The 27,951-nt window shown below is 34.4% G+C and overlaps 3 protein-coding genes across 8 annotated transcripts in view; 2 read left to right on the forward strand and 1 right to left on the reverse strand.

Moving 5' to 3' along the window:
* The window catches only part of LOC129453455 (uncharacterized), a 51,696-nt gene extending 38,336 nt beyond the window's left edge, over positions 1-13,360 (forward strand). Inside the window, exons 6-8 of one of the 6 annotated variants that reach the window (XM_073862002.1) lie at positions 11,868-11,973; positions 12,347-12,413; positions 12,495-13,357. In XM_073862002.1, the coding sequence (XP_073718103.1) occupies positions 11,868-11,973; positions 12,347-12,413; positions 12,495-12,689 (368 nt within the window). In that variant the 3' untranslated portion in view covers positions 12,690-13,357. Of the gene's footprint in view, positions 1-2,792; positions 2,887-2,981; positions 3,022-3,120; positions 3,590-11,867; positions 11,974-12,346; positions 12,414-12,494 lie in introns of those variants that run through there. The other 5 variants (XM_073862004.1, XM_073861999.1, XM_073861998.1 and 2 more) reach the window with 5 other exon arrangements.
* On the forward strand, positions 7,822-11,778 carry LOC141359605 (uncharacterized). Its single transcript, XM_073862326.1, has 5 exons — positions 7,822-8,156; positions 10,437-10,787; positions 10,864-11,058; positions 11,143-11,460; positions 11,558-11,778. The coding sequence occupies exons 1-5, from the start codon at positions 8,078-8,080 to the stop codon at positions 11,776-11,778; spliced, it is 1,164 nt and encodes a 387-aa protein (XP_073718427.1). The 5' UTR covers positions 7,822-8,077.
* Positions 13,361-21,206: 7,846 nt separating the features above from the next.
* LOC129453089 (uncharacterized) lies at positions 21,207-27,913 on the reverse strand. Its single transcript, XM_073862412.1, has 10 exons — positions 27,297-27,913; positions 26,901-27,140; positions 26,677-26,804; positions 26,508-26,608; positions 26,294-26,415; positions 22,724-22,831; positions 22,388-22,627; positions 21,982-22,103; positions 21,799-21,911; positions 21,207-21,720 (listed from the first exon to the last, which is right to left on the reverse strand). Exons 1-10 carry the CDS (start codon positions 27,469-27,471, stop codon positions 21,591-21,593), a joined length of 1,479 nt encoding a protein of 492 aa, XP_073718513.1. The 5' UTR covers positions 27,472-27,913; the 3' UTR covers positions 21,207-21,590.
* Positions 27,914-27,951: the final 38 nt, after the last annotated feature.

Consider the following 27,951-nt stretch of genomic DNA (forward strand, 5'->3'; position numbering starts at 1 on the left):
ATTTCTATAAAATAATTTTCTAAATTTATGGTATTGAATTAAGTCATGCCTTGATGTTTTGATCTGATTTTGTTTATTATGGATATTACACTTTAATAGGACAATGATATAATGTACTAATATTTTACTCGCAAATGTGTTTGTCTTGATATTGATGGTAGCACTGCATGCAATTCTTTCTTGTGCTGAAAAAAACTAATTTTCGAGTGTTTATGGTATTTGCTGATTTCTTAGGTTTGTCTGTTGGTTGGTTTTAGAGAAGTTGTGGTCAGTTTTCATCTGGTCAAGCTGAGAGACATCAAACTGGTTTAGACTGGGTTTTTGTTTATCAGATGCTGTATTTTACTTAAAGTGTGTGATGTACAGTTGTATCCTATAAGGTACAATAGTGAGAACAGATGTACATTCTCATACTGCCATACAATTACTGTAACTTTCATGTATGTAACATATGTGATTTAAAATAATATAAATATATAAATTATCTGCTTGGACCAGTTTTGGTTTACTGGTGAGTCAACAAACAGAAAAGGGATGTTACGAGGATTTTGTTATATCTTTTAAAAACCAAGCTTAACAACAAGTGGATAAAAAGTGAAGGAGGCTGCGTTTCTTTGCAAAAGCTTTAGAGAAAAAAAGGAAGGAAATGAGATCATGTGAGAGACTTGTAACTTTTTTTTAAATGACCATCACTTTTGTAACATTTTTTCTTTGTTAGAAAACTTTTGTATAGAGATCTTCGTCTTCTGAAGCGGGACTGAGATGTGAACATTATCATTTTTACTGTAGATTTTCTGAGCAAACATCTAAGCAAATATTTAATCTATTATGTCAGATATACACAATAGTAAAAGTATGGACAATAACTTTGCATTCGTATCACTGATCCTACTGATAAACATTCAAGGTAAGACAATCATTGATTTAATAGTGTTTATTTGTTTTAAAATTAATAAGAATTAATTAGTAAAAACCTGTTAATGTAAAGCCACATAAGTTGGTGTGAGTATTAATGTATTTCATCGTGTATACAAAGACCACCTGCTTCCTTATGAACATACGTTTATAAAATGACTCATCATGAAAGTGTAAAGATGTTGTGGTCTTAATGAAGTTTTTTTCTAGGTTTTCTAACAACACACAGCCTACAAGTTAAGTGTAAATATGAAAACATTTGTGCAGTGAGAGAGACCAATGTGACACTGAAGTTTAATTACTCGGACATCAACATCAAAACTGGGTTCTGGTTCAGCCAGAAACAGAAAACAAACTGGAGAAACAAAGATGAACCTGAAGATTTGACTTTAGATTCAGATTACTCAGGACGAGTGAAACAGCGGATCAATGAAGATTACATAAAACTCACAATAGATGATCTGATAGAGAGAGACAGTGGAGAATATCAGCTCATGTTCATTATGAAGGATGGAGTTAAACATCTCAGCTCAGTCACAGTCAATCTAACAGTCACAGGTACATTTACATTCTCATCAGTCCAGTTCAAATTATCTTCATTTGTAAATGTTTTTCTGTGTTTTTCTTTATTCAGTCCTGCAGGTGAGGAAACACCAGAACAAACTTACCTGTGATACTTCCAGCCCTTTAACCTCAAAACCTAAGAATATCTACTGGAAAAAAGATGGACAATATATAAAGGACAGTGAATTTAAACCGTTTTCTTTGTCATCTGCTGCCTACTCCTGTTTTCTACGTCCAGACTTTAAAATCTCCTCTGATGCTTTGTGTAAGTGTGACATTTACTTACATATGAACACACATTTCTATTACATTACTGTTTTGTAAACATGTACGTATGTGACTCTTTCAGGTCTTTTTAACAGTGGCTGTTGGGGTGTGACTTACACCTCTACAAGAGTTTGTGCTTTAGTGGGATCAACAGTAGATATTCACTCTTCATACTCACATCCCACTGGAGATACAGTAGAGGATTCATACTGGCATTCAGGATATATTCAGGATCTGCGTGATGTTCATCAGTTTGCTGGTCGTGTGGAGTATATAAACAACACACTGAGAATAAAAGACATCAACATGAGCGACTCTGGTGAATATCGATTCAGGATCAAGACTAACACAAACTTTTACTCTGGTTCACCTGGAGTCATTCTCACTGTTACAGGTAACTGCTTATAATGAAACTACTAATGGAAAACCAAAGCTGAACATAGCATGCTATCATTGATTGGAGTCAAAATACAAAAAAAATACAAATTGATTTAATTTTTTTAGATACACAGGTGATAAGCAGTCCAGTCACTGTGTCAGAGAGAGAGAAAGTGATATTGAGTTGTTCAACCAAATGCACTCTGGATAACAACATTACATACTCGTGGTACAAGAACGGGAGTCTGGTAACAGATGGAGTCAAACTATATAACAAATTGTACCTGGACTCAGTTAACAGTGAGGAGATACAAGAGTATTCATGTGCTGTAAGAGGTAACAAAACATCTAATCATACATCTGACTTTAATGAAAGACGTTTTCAGATTATGAAACATTTTACAACAGAAATTTTGTGTTTGATTTCTGTAGTTGCTCTTGGATTACATCTAAGTGTTGTTCGGCAACTTGCAAAAATGTACGGCTTAGTGAGCATGATTAATTACATTTTTTACAAAAAAACAAAATTAAAATAATTGCTTTGGTAAAACCTCAAGGGGACCATGCGTTAAAACCTTTTGTGATGAATTTACATACTCTTGAGTCCTTAATGATCAGTTTATTCATGAGTGTCATTAAAGTTGTGTCTCTTCTGTTTTTGTGTTTAGATGAATCAGTGGAAATCTCAGCGTCTGAACAATTTTACATCTTTCTGATTGTGTTTGTGGTTCAAATATTCATTATAGCAGCTATCTGGGTGTGGTGAGTAAAATAATAATGGTGAAAAGTTCATAATTTTAAGTTAATATACAGTAATGAAATAATTTAGTATTAAATATTGAAATATGGTCCCACAGGTTTTGCCTGAAAAAACAAATGAATGACAAAAATAAAAAGGTGAGAATTTTTACTGATATCTTTAATGTAATTACAAGCTAAAATGACTTTATAATCAAATGTTATCTATTTCTCATAATATTTATCTGTCTCTTATAGACTCCAACATCTATTATGTTTTCATGCACATCTGGTGTCACTCCAACAGAACTGGATTATGTGAACTGAATGATAAAGTGATATTATATACAGTGTATAATAATACATGCTCAGTTTGTGTAATCTGCATAAAATAATATTGTGTTAATATCTTTTGTTCAGTAAAATTCTTCATTAGGTTTTCTTGGTATAGTCTACTACACATTTAAATTATAAACTCTTAACCACAGCACAGCTCTTGTCTTTCGGTAAAATCATAAATATTTAAGTATTCCAGAAATATTTATTTAATGTAATTAACCTGAGTTTTGTTTCTTAAGTTGTACTTCTTAGATCTTCTAATAATAAACACATTTTGTGTAGAAACTGGATGCTCAGATTTTTAAGTGAACAATACAACATATTAGATATCAAATGATTTTCCTCTGGATTTAAGTTCCTGCTCTAAAGTATAAATAATTATTTTAAAAGGTTACAAAAGTCCTTATATAATGTTATATTTTGTGGGAAAATAAAAATGTCAATAAACCTGTACTGTAAATCACTTTAAATAATAAATGTAAATGTAAATGTATAAAATAAAAATAAAAACAAAAATAAAATAATGATATTTACCGAAAGCTCTTGCATGTATTATTTATGTTTATACAACAGTTCTTTCTGGTTCTTGAATCTGATAGTATATCATGTACAGGCGCTCAGGCACTGTTAAGGACACTGGCTCACTATACATTGGATTCGGGACACTTTCTGACTTATTTTTGGTGATGTGAATATTAAAACACGGGGCGACACCACTGATATTTATAAGCATAACACAGAAATGACATCTCTCTGACTCTTATACTTCATTAGTCTGTTTCATAGTACTGACAAGAACACAGTCCAGTAAAAAGACAGTGCTATAGAACCGCATTAGGATTAAATAGAAAATCAGTTTTGTATATATTAATGGAGTTTAACTTTTACCTCCACCAAAAAATTGCAACAAAACAGACTAAATATGAATAAAAGAAACAAATAATAGATTCATCAGACCAATGACTGCTTGTTTAATCAACTCAAAACAAATACAATCTCATTTTTAACATACCTCAGAGACAGTGTCAAATAGGAGTGTCTGAGATGAGTGCCTCTGGCCTACTTACAGCCTTGATGATATAGAGCTATATCACATATTGTTTAATCATATACCTTCACTTCAAATCTGCTTAATTCCGACCTTAGGCCATTAAGAAATACCGCTTTGTTGGCAAAATCTGCTAAAAGCCAACTACATTTTTAGCAAAGTCCTTTAAGTGCACAGAAGATAAATTGGATGAATGGCAGCACAAGAAACAACCATGTTTTACATTACAACTGTAATCCCTTGTGAGTACTTAGACAACCCGGATATGGCAGTGACACGGATCACAGCGCCCCCTAACGTGTGGTTCAATTTCTTCATTTTAAAATGTTGAATTCTGACTTTCATTGTTTGCCATGTTTCTAGTTGCATATTTAGTGATTTTGCAACTGTTTACTATGTGTTGTCCAAAGAAGTGGATGGTTTTAGAAGGGTCAGAGGAGATTTTTGTCAAAAAGTTTTCATGCATTTAGAGGGTTTTGCATTTAAACTCCTCATTTGTTTGCTGAAGTCACATGACCAAAGGTCTTTAAAGTCTTGAATTGAGTCCTTTATAGACCTGTTTTAAACTGCACTTAGGATGTACTAATAATGTATGGATATTTTCCTTGGAAATCAGGCTAAGATATCAAACTGGTTTAGACTGGGTTTATGTTTATCAGATGCTGTATTTTACTTAAAGTGTACGGTTGTATCCTATAGTGAGAACTACTCAATGTCACAGATGTACATACAATGACTGTAACTTTCATGTATGAAACGTATGTGATTTAAAATAATAGTTGGGATGTAAAGAGGATTTTGTTATATTTATAAAAAACGAAGGCCAACAACGAGTGGATAAAAAGTGAAGGAGGCTGTGCTTCTTTGCACCAGCTTTAGAGACAAAAAGGAAGGAAATAAGATGATCTGACAGATTTGCCACTTTATTTTTAAAGTGACCGTCAGTTTTGTAACACAGTGTTGCAACGTTCTTGTAAGAGAAGTTTTGTGTTGAGATCTTTGTCCTCTGAAGCGGGACTGAGATGTGAACATTATTATTTTTACTGTAGATTTTCTGAGCAAACATTTAAGCAAACTTTATGTATTATTTATGTCAGATATACACAATAGTAAAAGCATGGAGTTTAACTTTGCATTCGTATCACTGATCCTACTGATAAACATTCAAGGTAAGACATGAATAAGAAATGAATAAGAATTAATAAGTAAAAGCCTGTGTGTTTGAATAGTTTTAGTAAACAGTGACAATTTAATGATATAAGAGCTTGTCAGACGCTAGCAACAGTAAACTAAAAGGTCAAGTGAATGTTCAGTTTCAGAACATTTCCGAGATTAACTTGTTTAAAGCGACTTTGAACGGACAACTCCGATTTTTTTTATTAGTTACTGCTACTGCATTATGTTTGTCAAATATTTTGTTAATGTAAATAATATATCTGTAATGTAATTATGTTCTGTTATTTGCTTTTTATGGTAAAACATGTTGGGTTGTTTTAAACCACGATTGGGTCAAATATGGACAAACCCAAATTTTGGGGCATTCTAACCCAGAAGCTAAGTTATTTAAACCCATAGTTGGGTAATAACAGGGATCTACAGGGCGGCAGGTGCCCCACCACTCTAGAGCCTTGCCCCCCCATCTGCCCCCCTAACTTGGGTGATCCAAAAACTGTACTTGTAAAAACAAACAAACCGCCACTATGTCCAGAAGCTTCTCAAAACATTGAACTAAACAATACATTTACTAAAAGTGAACAATTACATTTTTTATTTTAAATGTATTCTTAGCACTCAAATACTTAGCCACGCCCCTGATTCAAATGTGCGAGCGGCGTTCGTATCGAGTCTAGCTCGCACACACATGTAATGAATGTACGTAGGATAATGTATGCCTAAGGGCAGAACATAAACAGTGCTGTATGACGTGGATATTATGAATCTACTATCTATTTACTAAAAAGTCTACACTCTCAGAAAAAAGGTACAAAAGTTGTCACTGGGATCCTAATATGAACCATTTTGTTACAGTACAGTTTGTTATGTACCTTTAAGGTACCTGTGCTGCCGGACGGCCACATTCTTCAAATAAAACAAGGTTACAAATTATTGTTTTTTTTTGTGGGTAAAATAAAAAAGTCAATAAACCTGAACTGTAAATCACTTAAATTAAAAAATGTAAATGTATATAATAAAGATCTGAGGAGCTCAGATGCAAAACTTGCTAAATGCCACCACTGTCAAAACTGAGATAATGATATTTACTGAATTCACTTGAATATATGTTGATCACATACCTTTGCTTCAAATCTGCTTTATTCTGGCCTCGGACCATTCATAAATAGCACTTTGTTGGCAGAATCTGCTAAATGTCACATTTTTCAGCAAAGCCCTCTAAGTGCACATAAGAGGAATTGGATGAACGATGGTGCACAAAATGACATGTTTCACATTCAAACTTTGGTCCCTTGTGAGTACTTGCACTAAAATACAACCTGGCAGTGACATGGATCACAGCGTCTCCTAATGTGTTGTTCAGTTTTTTTAATTTTTAATTCTGACTTTCATTGTTTCCCATGTTTTTAGTTGCATATTTAGTAACTTTGCAACGGTTTACTGTCCTGTCCAAAGAAGAGGATTTTTTTTTTTTGAAGTGGAGCACTTACAGGGTTTTGCATTTGATTTCCTCATTTGTTCGCTGAAGTCACATGACTGTCGGCTATATACTCACACTGTAAAAATACTTTGCTGCCTTAAATTTTTTGTTGAATCAACTCGGATTTACAAGTCATTTCAACTTAATATTTTTATCTTGACTAGAAATTAGTTATTATAACTACAGGTGAGTTGTTATAACTTGACCTTTCTCAACTATATTTTATAAGTTGTGACAACTCATCTCTGTTGACATGACTTGTGGGTCTGAGTTGATTCAACAAAATACTAAAAAATTTTGGGGCAGCAAAGTATTTTTTACAGTGCACTCCGCAGCAATAGATCAAAACAAAATATTTGGTTCTTGGAAATTAATTTCTTTGGATTTTTATCCACAGATGGTTTGAATTTCCTTAAAATAATTATAATCTTGAATTAATAGGACAATGTTATAATGTACGGATATTTTACTCGCAAATGTGTTTAGTCTGGATGTTGATGGTAGCACTGCATGCGATTCTTTCTTGTGCTGAAGAAAAACTCATTTACGAGTGTTTACAGTATTTGCTTATTTCTTAGGTTGGTCTGTTGGTTGGTTTTAGAGAAGTTGTGGTCAGTTTTCATCTGGTCAAGCTGAGAGACATCAAACTGGTTTAGACTGGGTTTATGTTTATCAAATGCTGTATTTTACTTAAAGTGTGTGAGGTATGGTTGTATCCTATAAGGTACAATAGTGAGAACAGATGTACATTCTCATACTGCCATACAATTACTGTAAATTTCATGTTTGTAACACATGTGATTTAAAATTATATAAATATATAAATTATCTGCTTGGACCAGTTTTGGTTTACTGGTGAGTCAACAAACAGAAAAGGGATGTTACGAGGATTTTGTTATATCTTTTAAAAACCAAGCCTAACAACAAGTGGATAAAAAGTGAAGGAGGCTGCGTTTCTTTGCAAAAGCTTTAGAGAAAAAAGGAAGGAAATGAGATCATGTGAGAGACTTGTAACTTTTTTTAAAATGACCATCACTTTTGTAACATTTTTTCTTTGTTAGAGAACTTTTGTGTAGAGATCTTCGTCCTCTGAAGCGGGACTGAGATGTGAACATTATTATTTTTCCTGTAAATTTTCTGAGCAAACATCTAAGCAAATATTTGATGTATTATTTATGTTAGATTTGCACAATAGTAAAAGTATGGACTTTAACTCTGCATTCGTATCACTGATCCTACTGATAAACATTCAAGGTAAGACAATCATTGTTTTAAAGGAATGTTCAATTTTCTTAAAAAAAAATCCAGATAATTTGCTCACCACCATGTCATCCAGGGTGTTGGTGTCTTTCTTTGTTCGGTCGGGAAGAAATTGTGTTTTTTGAGGAAAACATTGCAGGATTTTTCTCATTTTAATGGACTTTGGTAGAGCCCAACATTTAATACTTAACTCAACACTTAACAGTTTTTTGTCAACCGAGTTTCAAAGGACTATAAACGATCCCAAACGAGGCATAAGGGTCTTATCTAGTGAAACGATTGTCATTTTTGACAATAAAAATAAAAATATGCTCTTTTGAGCCACAACTTTTCGTCTAGGTCCGGTCCAGCGCTGGCTAACGTAAATGCGTAGTGACGTAGAGAGGTCATGTGTTACATATATAAAACGCATTTTTTGATATATTTTGCGGACCATTGTAAACAATAAACTGACACAAAGACATTAATTAGTATCAGTTGACATACAACAACGTAGGAACGGTCCTCTTTCAACACATTTGTAAACACTGGGGCGGAGTTTCGCGTTCGTCTTCTGTGACCTCTTGACGCCATGACGTATTGCGTGGGGTCACGCTGGCACATCACGACCGGATCTAGATGAGAAGTTGTGGTCTAAAAGTGTATATTTGTTATTTTTCTTGTCAAAAATGACAATCGTTTCGCTAGATAAGACCCTTATGCCTCGTTTGAGATCGTTTATAGCCATTTGAAACTCCGTTGAAAAAAACTGTTAAGTGTTGAGTTAAGTATTAAATGTTGGGCTCTATTAAAGTCCATTAGGATGGGAGGGGTCCTGCAATGTTTTCTTCAAAAAAACATAATTTCTTCTCGACTGAACAAAGAAAGACATCAACATTTTGGATGACATGGTGGTGAGTGGATTGTCTGGATTTTTCTTTTAAGAAAATGGAATATTCTTTAATAATGTTTATTTGTTTTATCAGTGGCTGTTCTAGACAAATTTCACTAGGGGGGCCAAGGAGGGGCCAGTGTTTTACCAGAGGGGCACATAAAAAAACTGCAAGAAATTATATTTAAAGATTATAGAGGCGGTTACAGGAATTAGTTTAAGACAGGACTAGGCCTTAGTTTAATTAGGAAATATAACTAGTTTTAACAAACATGCCTTAATACATTACTTGTGTGCATTTTGAAGCAAAACAAAGGGCACTGATGTATTTTAAGATATGGCATTGCAAGTTGTTTTCAGTTTGGACAGCTCTTATATTTATTTTAGTCTAGGACTAGTCTAATCCCTTTCCGGGAAACTGCCCCATAAACTTTATATTACTTTACAATCATATAAATCTTTATTTAATACAAGAGTGAGTGCAGGTGCAAAAGGAGAGCTTGGCTCTTTTCTAAAGCCCCCCAACCGAAAATCATGCCAGCCTACTCAATAAACTTTATGAAATGCAAACTTTTACAAAGACAAACGTTTGTTTTAGTTTACATATAAACACACATTGCTAGACAGTTAGGGACCACAATCTAATCAGTATTTAAAATAATATTTATTTTAAATTGTAAACATTTTTATATGACACATTTAATTATATTCCTCCAATTTTATGCACGTGTATGTAAGAGCATAATTACAGCGCTTTTTACAATGTGTAAACTTTAAAAAGTTAGCGAGATGTTGGTTTTGCCGGTTGTTGATGACTAACAGCAGTGAATGATCACAACGCGCTTATGCAGCCACGTCACAGGAGAACAAGTGAACAGTGTCCCAATGTTAAGTGAGCTAGAGTCCTTACCAGTGCCCAAACCTGCATACACATTCTCAACATCGGAAAATTGGGAACGAATTGAGACACTCGCTGAGCAGCACCCAGCACCTGCAGCCTGCTACAGTGGTTGGGTGCGCCGCTCTAATTTGCCCGTGTAGAACGTTGCGTCGCATTAGTTCCGCTTTTGGCGCTCTCCGTGTAAAATCAAAATAAATGTATACTTTTTTATTTGGTCAGCACGGGGTGGCCACAGGGGTGGCCAGGGACTTGTCTACAGAGGCACGGGCCACCCTTGGCCTCCGTGTAGAACCGCCACTGTGTTTTATATTAATAAGAATTACAAATTAAAAGCCTATTAATGTAAAGACACATTAGTTGGTGGGAGTACTTATGTATTATATCCTGTATATAAAGACTACCAGCTTCCTTATGAACATACGTTGATACTTGAATCATTGACAACATTGACTCATCTTAAAAGTAAAAAAGATGTTGTGGTCTTAATGAAGTTTTTTTCTAGGCTTTCTAACATCAACACACAGCCTACAAGTTAAGTGTGAATATGAAAACATTTGTGCAGTGAGAGAGACCAATGTGACACTGAAGTGTTTTTACTCAAACATCAACATCAAAACTGGATTCTGGTTCAGTCAGAAACAGAAAACAAACTGGAGAAACAAAGATGAACCTGAAGATTTAACTTTAGATTCAGATTACTCAGGACGAGTGAAACAGGGGATTGCAAAGAGCATTTCGTATCTCACAATATCAGATCTGAGAGAGAGAGACAGTGGAGAATATCAGCTCATGTTCATTATGAAGGATGGAGTTAAACATCTCAGCTCAGTCACAGTCAATCTAACAGTAACAGGTACATTTACATTCTCATCAGTCCAGTTCAGATTATCTTCATTTGTAAATGTTTTTCAGTGTTTTTCTTTATTCAGTCCTGCAGGTGAAGATACACCAGAACAAACTTACCTGTAATAGCTCCTGCACTTTAACCCCAAAACCTCAACATATCTACTGGAGAGAAAATGGACGATATATAGCAGGAAGGGAATCTAAACCGTTTTCTTTGTCATCTGCTGCCTACTCCTGTTTTATTAGTCCATACTTTAAAATCTCTTCTGATCCTTTGTGTAAGTGTGACATTTACTTACATATGAACACACATTTCTATTACATTAGTGTTTTATTAAGATGTACATATGTGTCTCTTTCAGGTCTTTCTAACAGTGTCTGTTGGGGTGTGACTTACACCTCTACAAGAGTTTGTGCTTTAGTGGGATCAACAGTAGATATTCACTCTTCATACTCACATCCCACTGGAGATACAGTAGAGGAAACATACTGGCATTTAACAAACAAAAATGTTTTGGATCTGCGTGATGTTGATCAGTTTGCTGGTCGTGTGGAGTATATGGGCAACACACTGAGAATCAAAGATGTTAAGATGAGGGACTCTGGTGAATATCGATTCAGGATCATCACTAATGAAAACTCTTACTTTGGTTCACCTGGAGTCATTCTTACTGTTACAGGTAACTGCTCATAATGAAAACTACATATGGAAGATAGCGTGCTATCATTGATTAGAGTCAAAATACTGAAAAATTACAAATTGATAATTTTTTTTAGATACACAGGTGATAAGCAGTCCAGTCACTGTGTCAGAGAGAGAGAAAGTATTATTGAGTTGTTCAGCAAAATGCACTCTGGATAACAACATTACATACTCGTGGTACAAGAACGGGCATCCGGTAACAGATGGAGTCAAACTATATAACAAACTGTACCTGGACTCAATCAACAGTGAGGAGATAGAAGAGTATTCATGTGCTGTAGGAGGTAACACATGATACATGTGTGTGTTTTAGTTATGACACTGCATTGCTGTCTCTAAAAAAGAGAAAATCTGAGGTTTGTCTTACATATTTTATACATACAGATGCAGATGTACATCAAGTTCCAGATTCAAAGATGAGCACAAAAATCACCACAGTAGTACTGTTTGTGTTACTGATTCTTGCAGTCATAGGGATCCTGTGTTATAGGTAATGTTCAAATGTTATTCATTATATTACATCATTTATATTTTTCTGGCAGTCAACCTTTAGACTTACATGACTGTTTTATTTGTCTATCTTTATACTGTTTTATATGTGTTTTTCGCCATAGAATTAAACATTATTGAGCGTACCTTTAAACTTCAATTATAACAAGTTTCAAATTCAGAAAGTTCCTGTAGCTCAATTGGTAAAGCATTGCATTAGCAGAGCAAAGGTCTTTGGTTTAATTCCCAAATATTGATCAAATAAAATGTAAATTTATTGCTTTGGATAGAAACATCAGCCAGATGTGTAAATGTAAATGAAACTTACAAGTAACTTATGTTTTCTCCTGATATATATGAACCATTTAAAACAGTTTCCTGAGGAGGAGGAGAAAGTATATATCATCTCAAAAATGTGACGACACAAAACCGTCTGCACAGGTGAAAACAATTAACAATAAATATTGAGTCTGATTTATGTGCTTGTATGCTGGTCACTTTAATTCATATTTTAATTTGTAGCCACAACCCGACTCATCTACATTGGATAACTCCACACCCCTGTATGCAGAAGCTGACGTTACCCACCAGACTCACTCAGAGGAGCAGGACCTTCATTATTCAAGTGTTAACTTCAAGCAGACCACATATTCCACCCCTACTATACAACATTCATCCACTGATAATGTTTATTATGCCACTGTGAAGTCAAAATAACCCTTAACTAAATCAAGCCTTGCCGACCCTTGCTGTCCACCACACTGTAACAAACATGTCTTCATGTCAAGGCCTGTGTGTTTGGATAGTTTTAGTAAACAGTGACCATTTAATGATTAAAGAGCTTGTCAGACCCTAGCAACAGTGATTGTAAAATTGAATTAAAAATGTAATGTAATGTTTACATTTAAAAACTGTAAATGTAATGGGTATCTTTACATTATAGATCTTAAAAATAAGGTCCTACTTAGTAACAACCATATTATTAAATCATGATTCATGAAAATTATTTAAATTTTGAAAAGTGTGTTTTTTTTACTATAAACAGAAAAAAAAGAGGAACTGAAAAAAATATTGTGAAATTTCCAGTTAAAGAGGCTTGTGGTCTTCCTGTATTCTTTTAATAGCATGTTGTTTTATTTTTTACATGATTTTTGTTTCTATTTGTACATTTTTATACGTTTTATAAGAATATATATGTTTTTTTAGCACAATGATCTATCTTTAAGTTAGATGAACTGTTCAATAAAGTAAACAACTGTTTTAAACCATAATGGGGCATGTATCCTGATCTCTCACGCAAATGTACTCGTATTATGTGGTGAATTTGCATAAACTTGTGCAGTGTGAAATATACAAAAACGTAACTTTTTACGGGTGGCAGAGGTTGTGCAGTGGGTGCCTCCCCTTTCCACCCCTTTACCCCTGGATGACCAAAGTGCCATCTTTGTTAAGGTTTTTTGTTGTAATTAAAAGCCCCTTTGTGAAGGCCTGCCCAATCTGACTATTAGTAAAATTAATGAAAAGTAATTTAGCCGTAAATAAAATGAGTCACACTGTTCTGGGACGATCCCTCGCTCACATGCTCTTACTATGATACAGTACACAGGATCCCTGCATACACACAAAAAAATGTATACATTGCACTGTAAAAAAATGCTGTAATTATACAGCTGGTTGCCAGTAACTTACTGTAGAAGATAAAGACTGTACATAGGATGGCCATCTCAATCTTAGATGATGATTCTCATCCCCTGCACAGTGAGTTTTAGTTATTGCCATCTGCAAGGAGGTATAAAGTCCCAAGGTGTAGAACGAAAAGATATAAGAGCAGCTTTGTACCAAATGCGGTTAATATGATAAACAAATTGTAGAGGTGTTTTTTTATATTTTTAGGTTCTTTTACAAAGACAATATTTTAATGTTTTGAGAGCACTTTTATTTAGTATGAGTATTTATTTAATTGTCCCTATGTTTGTAGTGTTCTGTGTTGTGTTTTTTTTTTTTTGTTGTACTGGATGCCATTGAATGTCATTGCACTGTAAAACAAATTTACCTACGGGTACAATAAAAGTAACCTTACCTAACATGTTTCATGTTCATTTAACTTTGAACAAACTGTTGCCAGTAAATAACATAAATGTAAAATCTACAGTAAGTTACTGACAGCTAGTTACCAATAATACCCAGTAATACTGTAATTTATACAGAATGTTTTTTACAGTGTACAAGCGTGACAGTTGTCCCGTTTAGTATGCGTTTACAGAGCAGTCATGCTTCTTCTTTTTGATTGTTTTTTTTGTTCTGCTTTTTTGGCCATTTCTCAATCGGGGGGCTGCAGCCTCTGGAGGTCGCATTTGTAGGCTGCATACGTCATCAAGACTTATTTCAGAATATTAAAAATTATAAAGTTGACTAGTATTCTTAGTTAATCATAAATTGTTGTAATATGCGTACACTGTAAAAAAAATCTGTAGAAATTGCAGCTGGGCTGCCGGTAATTTACCATAGATTTAAATTTATGTTATTTACTGGCAACATTTTGTTCAAAGTTAAATGAACATTAAACATTTACAAGTCTTTGTCTTTACAGAGTAAAATTAAAAAAACAGCATCAAGCAAAACATTCTGGGAAACAAAATCTGAAGCAAAAAACAGAAAAAGGTTGATGATGATTTCTGGTTCCCAGAATGCTTTGCATGAGGCTGTTATTGTATAGTTTTATTCTGTAAAGATAAAGACATGTTAATATTTAAAATTAATTTAACTTTGAACAAACTCTTGCCAGTAAATAACAAATGTTAATCTATGGTAAATTACTGGCAAACCAGCTGCAATAACATTGTAATTTCTACGGAATTTTGCGACCTCCGGAGGCTGCAGTCTTCAGATTGAGAAACGGCCCTTATGTTTTGCTATTTGTTTTGATGGCTCTTATTTTAAAGTTTGTATTGTTCTGTTGTTATTTCCTGTTGTGGTCCTATCCATGGTCATATCATCCCAATTTGCTTATTATGTTCTATGCCCTAAAAGTATTGTTTTTGTAATGGGAAAGTATGGACATTTGAAACTGGAAACTAGTACACAAACTGCATTGATTTAACGGCTTTTGCTCAACATTCAAGAGGTTAAAGGGCCATTTTCTCATTACTGTAAATAAGATCATCATATTGATTCCCACAGCTTTATTCGCTAACTACTCTTCTCCAATTCAATAATGGACGATAAGAGATCACTGCATCGTGCAATGTACGTATCATTTAAGCTTTGAATTGAATCATATTGCAACTCAATCATCTCCCACATTTTTGATTGGGTTTCATAATCCTCTCCAGGGTTTGGTTATCCCTATTGCTTTTTGCGACCACATCTTTTCCTTCCCTTCGCCTCTCTATATTAATGTGCTTGGACACAGAGCTCTGTGAACAGCCAACCTCTTTTGTAGGTGTCAGTGGTTATCTTTTGGACAACTGTCAAGTCAGCAGTCTTCCCCATGATTTTGTAGCCTACAGAAGTAGACTGAGAGATGATTTAAAGGCCTTTGCAGGTGTTTTGAGTTAATTTGATTAGAGTGTGGTTTCTTAGATTTTGGGATTTTTCTTAGTTCTCTTTAAATCAAAATTTAAGAAATAAACATTTGAAATATATCAGTCTGTGTGTAATGAATGAAAATAATATACAAGTTTCACTTTATATGACCAGCACCTGTAAGTTCTTTAAAAGCCCCTCTATAGCTCTGTGGTATGTTAAAGGTTGTGGGTTTGATCCGAGGGACCGCACGTACAGTACTGATAAAATATGTACCTTTTAATGCACTGTAAGTCACTTTAGATTTGTCTGCCAAATGCATGAATTTAAATGTGTTTTTGGCATATGCTTTTAATAATTGCTTTAAACATTCTCATATTTGATGTCATATTTCCTATGTAAATCTTACATTTTTAGTTTGAGGTTCACTCAATTTCATTCCCTGGCCTGTAACCTGTGATGAATACAATATTTGTGCTTTAAAGGAGACTGATGTGAAACTGAAGTGCTTTTACTCAAACATCAACATCAAAACTGGGTTGTCCCTTACGAAAGGAAAATATATTTACCAATATATTACTTGAAATATATTGTAATATATTGCAATATATTATTTTACTTTCCATTTTCCAATATATTATACATTGGCAATACATGGAATAATATATTGATGGTACATATTTACTATATATGTGTAATATATTGCAGTATATTGCAAAATATACAAATTATTGCCACTTTCAATATATTGTACATGGATAAAATATATGTGTTTATATATTTAAAAATATATGCAATATTATATTTATAAATATCTGCAATATTGTATTTTGATTTATATGCGAAAATGTATTAACAATATATGTAGAGATATAGTTTCACGTATATGTTTACTATATGGTAGAATATATTTCAAATATATGTAAAATTATATGGAAATATACATGAAATATATGTAGATATGTGTTCAATATATTGTGGAATACATTTTACATATATGTAAAATTAGATGGAAATATATGTACATATTTATTGTAAATGTATGCACAATATGTGTACATATATGAGAACATGCACATACAATGTATGAATATATTTGGGATATATACAGTATGTACATGAAACATCTAAAATATATAAATACTTAAATATGCAACCAGCAATATACAAACATTTACACCACATATTAACCCAGACTGATGGGTAATCTATCAAAAGCCACCTTTATTTTCTTTTAATCAGGCACAGATACTAAACCCAATTTGAGGTACAGAGCTCTATAGGCCCATTAAAACCACAAGAGGTTTTGCATATGGTCAGTCAAAGGAAATGTGATTGTCTTTACATTACATTACATAAATGTGTTGCATTGCATTTACATAAATTACTTTTTAAAAGAGTGCCATTAAACAAAAAAATATACAAAATATAAATTAAAGCAACTTAAATTACCAATGTACATTTCAAAATTTCAGCAGTGCCATTATACAATATAAAGACAATATCAATAAAGACAATATCAATAAACAAAATGCACAGACAATAATGAACAAATAAATAATAAACAAACTTTCATGAAGTTTTGGGAACCGTGAAAAAGCAAAAAAAAAAAATTGCCAAAAGAACAGTCCATTATCCTGGTTAGGAGACCACCTTGGATCTTCACTGATGTAAACCACTTAAATACCAGTGCTTTTGCTCTTCACCTGGTGTCTTAATGCCATTAGCTCGCAGATTCTACTGTTGATAGATTTTCTGACATCAGCTTCCTTGGCCTAATAGGAAACTGTTTTAAAACAGCATCTGTGGAGCAGAACAACAAGTTATTCACAAAAATCTCTCAGAGATGCAATATAAAAACTGAAAAGCACCAGCTCTGAAAACTTATATACCTTTTAAAACTTGAAGTTTCCTTGGAGCCTGCTGACATCAGCCTTCTTCTTCTTCTTCTTGAGTTTTACTGGCAGTTGGCAAACAACTTTTAGTGGCATTACCGCCACCTACTGATTAGGAGTGTGGGTCAGGATCATAAGTCAGGACCTATCTATCAGCCTCCTTGTTGCTGGTGTCTGTTACGCATCCTATATATATATATATATATATATATATAGTGCCCTTTTTGTTCTTGATTGCAATATATTTTGTATCATATATAAATGTATGTTTCATGCATATATTGCAATATATCAAAGCATATAAAGACAAACTATTACATGTAAAAAATACAGTGCCCTTTCTGTTCTTGATTGCAATATATTTTGTCTCATGTATACATGTATGGTTTATGCATATATTGCAATATATCAAAGCATATAAAGACAAACTATAACATGTAAAAAATATAGTGCCCTTTTTGTTCTTGATTGCAATATATTTTGTCTCATATATACATGTATGGTTTATGCATATATTGCAATATATCAAAGCATATAAAGACAAACTATAACATGTAAAAAATATAGTGCCCTTTTTGTTCTTGATTGCAATATATTTTGTCTCATATATACATGTATGGTCTATGCATATATAGCAATATATTAAAGCATATAAAGACAAACTATTACATGTAAAAAATATAGTGCCCTTTTTGTTCTTGAATGCAATATACTTTGTCTCATATATACATGTATGGTCTATGCATATATTGCAATATATCAAAGCATATAAAGACAAACTATTACATGTAAAAAATATAGTGCCTTTTTGTTCTTGAATGCAATATACTTTGTCTCATATATACATGTATGGTCTATGCATATATTGCAATATATCAAAGCATATAAAGACAAACTATTACATGTAAAAAATATAGTGCCCTTTTTGTTTTTGATTGCAATATATTTTGTATCATATATACATCTATGTTTCATGCATATATTTCAATATATTGGAAAATATAAATATTAAATCCCATATATGGGAATATGTTGCCTAATATATTACATGATATTTTCCAATATACTTCAATATATTTTTGTTTCGTAAGGGCGTGGTTCAGCCAGAAAACAAACTGGAGAAACAAAGATGAACCTGATGATCAGATGGGACATTTTCTGGTTTACCTGGAGTCACTCTTACTGTTACAGGTAACTGTTTGTTCTTTACCAGTACCACAGGTATTTATTTTGTATATCAACTTTATGACCTTTTCATTAGATACACAGGTGATAAGCAGCCCAAACCCTGTGATAGATGGAGAAAAAGTGATATTAAGCTGCTTAACCAAATGCACTCTGGGTAACAAACATACTTACATCTGGTATAAAAACGGGAGTCTGGTAACAGATGGAGTCAAACTATATAACAAACTGTACCTGGACTCAATCAACAGTAAGGAGATACAAGAGTATTCATATACTGTAGGAGGTAACACAACATCTCATCATACATCTGACTTTAATGTAAACGCTTTTGATCTGTCAAACTCTAATATTTAAATATTGCCCTCTCTGAAGAGCAAATGGATAGTTCAGTGTCAGGTAAGTACACAGTTACTCCATTGGTGTTTATACCTCAAATGCTCCTCATATCAGCTGTGTGGATGTGGTGAGTAAATATATACAATACACTATAATGTGATCATAATACGAGTTGCTTGTCTGAATTGAATTTTGATCAAACAGGTTTTTTCTTATCAAGAAAAGATTCAACTCATCTGTAGGAACACATTTACAAACATAAAAATAAAAAGGTGAGAAGTTTATCTTCTAAACACGAAGGTTTGGTATAAAATTCAGTATGTTATTAAATGTTCCCTTCATCTCTATGTCCGGCTTGCTCTCCTTCTCCTAGAACAAAGTGTCTGTACAGTACATAAAGACCTGCTGCTTTCAGTATCACATCAGCTTCACGTCTCAATATGAACAACAGCAATGACATCATTGTTACATTAAATTAGTTGCCTTTGGACTCTCTAGCTTTAATTTGTATACTGAATATAATTGTTTTTTTTTTTTTAAAGGGACATATCATTAAAATCTGACTTTTTTCATGTATACATGCTATTATTGGGTGCCCAGTGCTTCCATCAACCTAGAAAATGTGAAACAGGACAACCCAGTAACTTAGTTTTGGTAAACCATTCTCTGCAAGCATGTTAATAAAGGGGTAATTGAAATTTGGCTCCCCTGTGATGTCAGAAGGGGATAATACCCCCCCTTAAAGGCGGAGTCCATGATGTTTGAAAGCCAATGTTGATATTTGAAATCACCTAAACAAACACGCCCCTACCCCAATAGAATCTGGACTTTCTGTTGATAGACCCGCTCCACACATACGCAACCCGGCATTTGATTAGATTTGATTGGCTATAAGTGTGTTTTGGTAGTCGGCCCGTATCCTTTTCCAAACCGTTTTTCAAACATCGTGGACTCCGCCTTTAATCTGCACTATTCAACCACGCAATTGTCGTTTAGTGCAGAAATCAGCTAATTTGCATTTAAAGGACACACCACATTTTTACTCACACCTAAAAAGTGGCAATTTTAACATGTTATAATAAATTATCTACAGTATATGATATTTTGAGCTAAAACTTCATATACGTACTCTGGGGACAGCGAAGATTTATTTGACACCTTAAAAAAGTATTTTTTTATTTTTTCCCAAATTACAGAAGCCTAGTTGAAAGCAGCATATTTGCAAACGACTGTATTTTTATTTAAAATGTAGAAAATAAAATGGATAGATATGACTTTGTACAGTAAAATTCTTTTATAAAGGTGTAATATTTATCTAATGGATAGATTTATAAAATGTAACCACAGAAAAAGTCTTAAAATGCAAATTTCATGTCACACTCAATGTTTTTTTCTAAAATAAAATTGCTTCATGCAGTTTGCAGAATGTTTGTATGACTGGTGAAGTACGTGATGTTTGCCACGGACACAAACTATTTACAGAAATTCGTGTGAGTATCACGAAAAAGACATTCGTGCTAAAGGCACGAAAAAGCTGAATTTCGTGCCATGGACACGAATAAATTTCTCAAATTTTGCTTATTAACTATAACATGAGTTTCTATGAGATCGTGTTGCGCAAGATTGTTTGCATTTTATGATAACTTTATTGTATATTTATTACCTGCTTCTGTAATAGTTTTACAAGCATATTTAGTGAAGCATTCACAACCCATTTTACTTTTGTGATTTGACACTTTACTTCTGAGAAAAACAGGAAATGTAATGCGAAACCGCTGAAAATCAATGCAGATCTGCTTTGAGCTAGATGTTTATCTATGGGTTAAAATCATGAAACATGAAGTAATAATGTAGTTTAATGATCTCTGTTAGTTTAGTTGCTGCTGTATTGAATGTGCAATGTCCATCGCAATATAGTAATTATGAAAGGAGACTTGCTCTAATAATAAGAACATGTTTTATTGCATTCACTTGCTCAGACAGTCTGTCTAAAATGACTTAAACATCCTGGTGTTCATGCATTAAAACTCTGGCGTGTTCACAATGTACTTAAAGGGACATTCCACTTTTTTGAAAATATGCTCATTTTCCAGCTCCCCTAAACAATTGATTTTTACAGTTTTGGAATCCATTCAACTGATCTCCGGGTCTGGCGGTGGCACTTTTAGCATAGCTTAACATAATCCATTGAATCTGATTAGACCATTAGCATCGCGCTCAAAAATAACCAAATTATGGCTGTTCTGAGGTTACATCGTTTACTAAGACCGACGGAAAATTAAAAGTTGTGATTTTCTAGGCAGATATGTTTAGGAACTATACTCTCATTCTGGCATAATAATCAATGACTATGTTGCCATAACATGGCTGCAGCAGGCGTAGTGATATTATGCACTGCCCGAAAATAGTCCCCTGCTATTGAAAGTGACCAAGTGGACTATTTTTGCCTGCTGTGAAGAGTAAAGGTTTAAATAGGAAGATATTGAAACTTTTTGGTTATTTTTGAGCGCGATGCCAATGGTCCAATCCGATTCAATGGATCATGCCAAGCCATGCCAAAAGTGCCAGCACCAGACCCGGAGATCAGCTGAATGGCCTGCAAAACGGCAAAAATCATATGTTTAACACTCGGGGAGCTGGAAAAGAAATATCCCTTTAATAAACAATTTACAACTCATTTTAAAACGTTTCTCTCACAAATCCAATTTTGAGCAATATAACACGACGCATCATTCCATCCTGGTCTAATGGACTCAACACAGTTCTCAGATATGTTGCCATTGGGTTCTCCAGCTGCCCAGAAACTGAAACAGATAATCATTAGAATGATCATGACTGTGAGAATTATTTATTGGATAATAATCAATTTAAAGATTTCTCACCTAGAGTTCAATGGGGTACCATCAACCCATCTCCATGTGCCCTCTACGTCACTGTCAGACAAACCAATCCAGAACCTTGCTCCACTAGAAATAGTCTTGCGGCTAATGAAATCCTAAAATCAAAAACAAATAAAGTGCATACAGTACTTGTACTCATATCCCCACCCAGTTTCTCTCACTCACCTCTTCCTCTTTGTTGTTAATGATGATCAGATCTCCTCCTCTCTCTCTACAGTACATCCTGCTCTCATTCCACGTCTTCGTCTCAGTTGAAATGAAGTACAAATTTAAGTAAATCCATCCATCTGTTAAAATAGCCAATTTAATGAGTAAATCACGCTCCCCCTCATAACTGAACAAGTTGAACAATCTATAAGATTTGATCACTTCCACTGTAAATGTGTCAGCTATGAATATCTAGATAGTATTTTAAAAGCGTTCAATATCAGGGTTTCCGCATTATTAGCTATTTTCCATGACCCTGTTTTATGCGCATTTTTATGTATTGGATCAAATAAGAGTAATAGAAATAGTAACAGTGGTGGTTATACAGCATCTAGCCTTTAAGAAGCAGATCAAAGACACTTACCCCCTTTATTAAGATTCTTCTGAAGTATATTGTTCTCCCACATTAGCCAATTTCTCTCATTGGTCAGATTTTCAGATTTGGCAAATAAAAAATCTGTGACTTTAGTCAGATTGTCAATCTTAACTCTCAGCTGATCTTTATCTTGAATCAACTTCACACTGAGCTCTATGACGGCAGTCAGCAGGAGGACGCACAGCAGCACCAAACACACAGTAGCGGATCTGTAACATCTCATCTTCACTAAGGACAAAAAAAAATAATGTTAATCTCTCGGATCATTTTAAAGCATGCAATCTATATTTTGAGATGGAGAAATGTTAAAATGTTAAACGTTACCTGTAGGTTGTGGTGATGGTGTTGTGTTGGAATCTCCAAGCTTACTTCTAGTGTTTTCATAGATATGAGCAGTACTCTTTACTCCATCTTCAGTGACCATTTTCAGTGCTTCAAAATGTTAAGTTGCTTTATAAAATATGTAATTCACCGTATCAGTGTAGTCTAGATGGTAACAGCGCAGCAGACGAATACTACTGAGCACTGTTGTACTATTCGCGTGAGTAATGAGGCAGGTTTAAATCCATCGATGAACTTGTATAATTTGAAGGAACTAATTTTACAGCAGAATGAAAGAAATTGGTTTTAACAATGTGTATTGCAGTTTACCTGAATATATTATGCGGTGGGCAGACTTCCCAGTTTCTAACTTAAATATTATAACAGACAGAAGGTTTGTGTGTGTGTGTGTGTGTGTGTGTGTGTGTGTGTGTGTGTGTGTGTGTGTGTGCGTGCGTGGGTGGGTGCGGGCATATGTTAGAAACTGGGAAGTATGCCCACCGCATAATATATTCAGGTAAACCGCAATACACATTGTTGAAACCCATTTTCGCTCATTCTGCTGTAAAATTACTTCCTTTACAATAATACAAGTTCCTTTATGGATTTAAACCTGCCTCATTACTCACGCGCATAGTACAACAGTGCTAATGTTAATATATATATATATATATATATATATATATATATATATATATATATATATATATATATATTTATATATATATATATTTATATATATATATATATATATATATATATATATATATATATATATATATATATATATATATATATATATATATATATATACAGTATATACTATGGAAGTCTATGGTCACTTACTGCTCTGTGTTTCCCATCATTTCTCAAAATATCTTCATTTGTGTTCATCAGAAAAAATAAATTCATACAGGTCTAGAACAACATGAAGATGAGTAAATTATGACAGAATTTTCATTTTAAAGTGAATTATCCCTTTAAAGCTTGAAATCAAACTGTGATGCTCTTTATCTCACAATAAGATTTGAGACTTTTGTCAGATTTTCACTGGCAAAATTTCAAATGATCATTATTTATAAGGTAAATAACAGGTTTCACACTTCAGCTGGTTAAGTAAAGCAAAAATAGCAACAGATCATTGAAACAGTGAACTGCAGAAAACAGCTATACTCTTTATTGATTCTGAGACTGTTTTTATCAACGGTATTCTGAAATCAAATGAAAAGGATGACTATAGCAGATTACAGCATACATTTCCAAGGTGAGAAGCATTAAAGCAACACTATGTAGTTTTTTTACCTTTAAATAATGTCCCTAAAATTATTTCAGAGATAGAACAACTTTTAACTGGACAAATTGTACTGTTGCTGCAACCTGAGCAGCCTCCTAGCTGCTACAAGCACACTCTGAAAGTGGCAGTGGAAGGTAGGAAACACAGCCCCGCCCCGCCCCCTGCCTGCAGAAGAGTGTCTAATACCAGGCACTGTTTCGCTTTTCAACCACATGGGGGAGCTGTAAGTCATTTTTACATGGAAACTACATAGTGTTGCTTTAATATACATTATTGGACTTGTCTAGGCTTTGTTGCATTTCTGTTTCTTCATAATCGACTCGATTCTCGGCTGCATAAAAATACTTGGCTTATTTTGTTCCAAAACATTGGACTGTTTAACCTATAGTATTCTAGCATTGCGAGTGAAATTCTATAGTCATTTGAGACATTAAAGCAGAAATTCGTGTCATGGGAGGGGCTTCTGTAATCACGCCACTACTAGAGCAAGCTCATGATTGATTAACGTTCAGATTTTCGCTCTTACTGTGCCGCGGGATGCCTATTCGCGTCTTTGCGTTGATTTAACATAAATCACTCGCGCTTGCCGCTTCTTCTGCATCTGGTGTGAACGCACAGTAATAGAGTGCTGCAGGAATAAGTTACTCCTTCCACTTTTGAATGTTTTACAATGATTTCTAATCTCGTGTGAATTGACCATCAATATTACAGACGTCCTGTTGTAAAATTACATTACTTCATATACCTCCAAACGTATCCCCTCCGTATAAAGGCTTTAGCGTATACACTAATATGATCACAGCATACCTGTTACTCCATGGGCCCTATCTTGCACCCAGCGCAATTGACTTTGTCAGTGACGCATGTATCATTTCGTATTTTGCACCGGCGCACAGCGGGTTTTTCCCTCCACAGACGCACGTCGGCAAACTATGGAATGAACTTGCGCTCCCTGGGCGGTTCAGCGCAAAAAAGGAGGCGTGCTCCGGCGCAAACCATCTCTTATGCTATTTTGCAGTTTCAAAAAACAATTGCGCTACTAACCAAAAAAAACTAGTCTAAAGTCAGTGGCGCGTTGCGCGTAGTTCATTATGCTATTTTAAGGACGCATGCTTGACCATAATTTATAGCGTGCACAAAGCGCATTGCTTATCTAATCTACACAGATGCAACAGTTATTTTTGCAAATCATAAATTGTTACAATAAAAAATATTAATACATGAGATAAGGGAAATCATAGTGGTGAGCATTGTGGTGATAGTTTTTATTTATTTTGTGTGGCAGCGTTAAACAATTATCATGCAACGATTAAAATTCTTCCATAAGTTTGTTGTATGGCTGTATTACGTTTATTTTATCTAAATAATAATTAAAATATTTTCATAAGAAACCTTAATGTATATGAACTTGATTTGTAAGTGTACTTTGGGGTTGGACCTTGCTTGCGTTTCTTGGGTCCGATTTCAAAGCCCCCAAACCCTTTCCGCGGTGAGGGTGGACGCAGCGATGTCCTCCTGTGTGCCCGATTTATGCTGGCAAGCTTGGGATCTCCCTGTCTCCTGACATCATTGTAGTGCTTGGCGCAGCTGATGAGACAATTGCGGCTATTTCCTCTCACGCCTGTTTAACCGACGCTGATTTGGGCGGGTTTCTCCCATCCTCATACAAAACAACTTCTCTGTCTTTGACTGCTCTTACAAGAACGTGGGTCTCCTCGGCTGTGAACCGCTCCTGGCGTGCCCCTGGTAAATCCCTCATATAATAATAGCAACCCGCCATGGAACTTGCGCCCTTTTGCGTTTAAAGGGAATGTTGGATAGCGTTCTGATTGGTTTATTTGACGTTACGCCCAAACCACACCTATGAATAATGAACCTACTTCAGACCAACCCCTTATTGATATGCGCCTGCCGCAAGACTCATTTCTCCCGCTGGGAAAATAGCAACAGCGCCCAAGATCCGCCCACAAAGTCACTTGCGCTTTGCGCTTCGCACATGCGTTTCAGATTGTTAAAATAGGGCCCCATATGTTACTCACATTGAAAAACAAACACACATGGAAATTTACAATCAAATTAATTTACTGGAAAGCTTTATTTATTAGACTGTATCAAGTGAAACAAAATGTTATTTGCATAGTCATAATATACAATGGAAATATCAAAGTTTTGCTGTGGAGAAACTGTGAAGTTTGACAGATCACTTAGTAAATTTTATTCTGCTAAGACAGATTGTCTAAAAAATTAAGTTGTTTCTCTTTAAATTACTCATTTAATTTTTTTCTCACAAATCCATTGCCAAGGTGTAGTACATGGGTAATCGGCCCATCCTGGTAAATAGTTTACAGCACAGTTCTCTTTTCTTCTACCATTGGGCTCCTTTTGGGAAGTGTCCCAGAAACTGGAACTACAGATCATCATTGGATATTGAGTAATGCTTTCTGTGTGAAATAATACTGACTTAGCAATCGGTTAAATTTAGTGTTTTCTCACCTAGAGTTTAGTGTGCTGTTATCAACCCATTTCCATATGTCCTCTACATCACTGTCAGACAAACCAATCCAGAATCTACCAGAAAATTTGCTAACAAAATCCTATGACAAAACAAAACAACATTTATATCACAATGATGCTATCTTTTTATCTAGTATCTTTCACTCACTTGTTCCTCTTTGTTGTTTATGATGATCAGATCTGCTCCTCTCTCTCTACAGTCTCTTCTGCTCTCATCCCAGCTGTTCGTCTCAAATGAAATGAAATACAAACTGAGTTGACAGTAAATCCACCCATCTGTAAACACAAACAGTTTATTAGAAGCTAAATCTTTAGTGTTGTTCAGTTTACAAAGTTGTTTCAATATTGAATTGTGTTGTTTTGTAATATTACCATGGATATGTGTCAGTAGTTCATCTCTATCCTGATTCAACTGTTCATATAGTTTAGTGATATTATTGTACTTGGCTATGAATTCATCTCTCTCTTCTGTGATGTTTTTGTTCTTGATGTGAAACTGGTGATTGTTTGTAATGATCAGGACACACAGCACGATGACTGCAGTCAGTAGAAGAACAAACAGTAACACCAAACACACAATAGCTGATCTTCTCATCCTCAAACTTTCATTTTCTGAAGATAGATGACAAATATGATGTTTATCTATTAACTTAACCAGCTCGCATAAACTGAGAACATGTAAACTCCTATAACCGTTGTGCCTTTAAATGTTTATTTGTCTTATTTTGTATCTTCATATGAGGAAATATATTAGCAGAAACGCAGTACCTGTGTGTTTAGGTGGTTGGGTTGTTGTTGTTGTGTTAGATCCCTCCATCTCTTTCTTGTGTTTAAGATCTCTTACGGTCTCGGCAGTGATGTAGATATCGATAGTCTTTTCTTCTTTTTCTTCTCTGTCCATGGTTGAACTAGTATCTATGCTATCCTTCACAATACCAGACATTTTATGTAATCGTAAAGGAAGTACTCTGTAGAAATATTAATCTGTAAAGGAACTTACTGCATGCAGGAACTTAACACAAAACAAGACAAACAGAAGACTTACAAAGGATATGATCATAGAAGGTTAATGATTATTAATGATTACATAAGTCACATTTTGCAAGTTTTTTTCACTAATTCCATTCAAAAAGTGAAATTTGTTTATTATATTCATTCATTACACACAGACTGATATATTTCAATTTTTTATTTCTTTTAATATTGATGATTATAACTGACAACTAAGGAAAATCCCAAATTCAGTATCTCAGAAAATTAGAATATTAGAATATTTCCAATACAAAGAAAGAATATTTAGAAATCTTGGTCAACGGAAAAGTATGAGCATGTACTGCACTCAATACTAGGTTGCGGCTCTTTTTGCCTGAATTACTGCAGTGATGCGGTGTGGCATGGAGTCAATCAGTCTGTGGTACTGCTT

This window comes from Misgurnus anguillicaudatus, chromosome 23 (genome assembly GCF_027580225.2).
Source record: "Misgurnus anguillicaudatus chromosome 23, ASM2758022v2, whole genome shotgun sequence".
Lineage (NCBI taxonomy): Eukaryota > Metazoa > Chordata > Actinopteri > Cypriniformes > Cobitidae > Misgurnus > Misgurnus anguillicaudatus.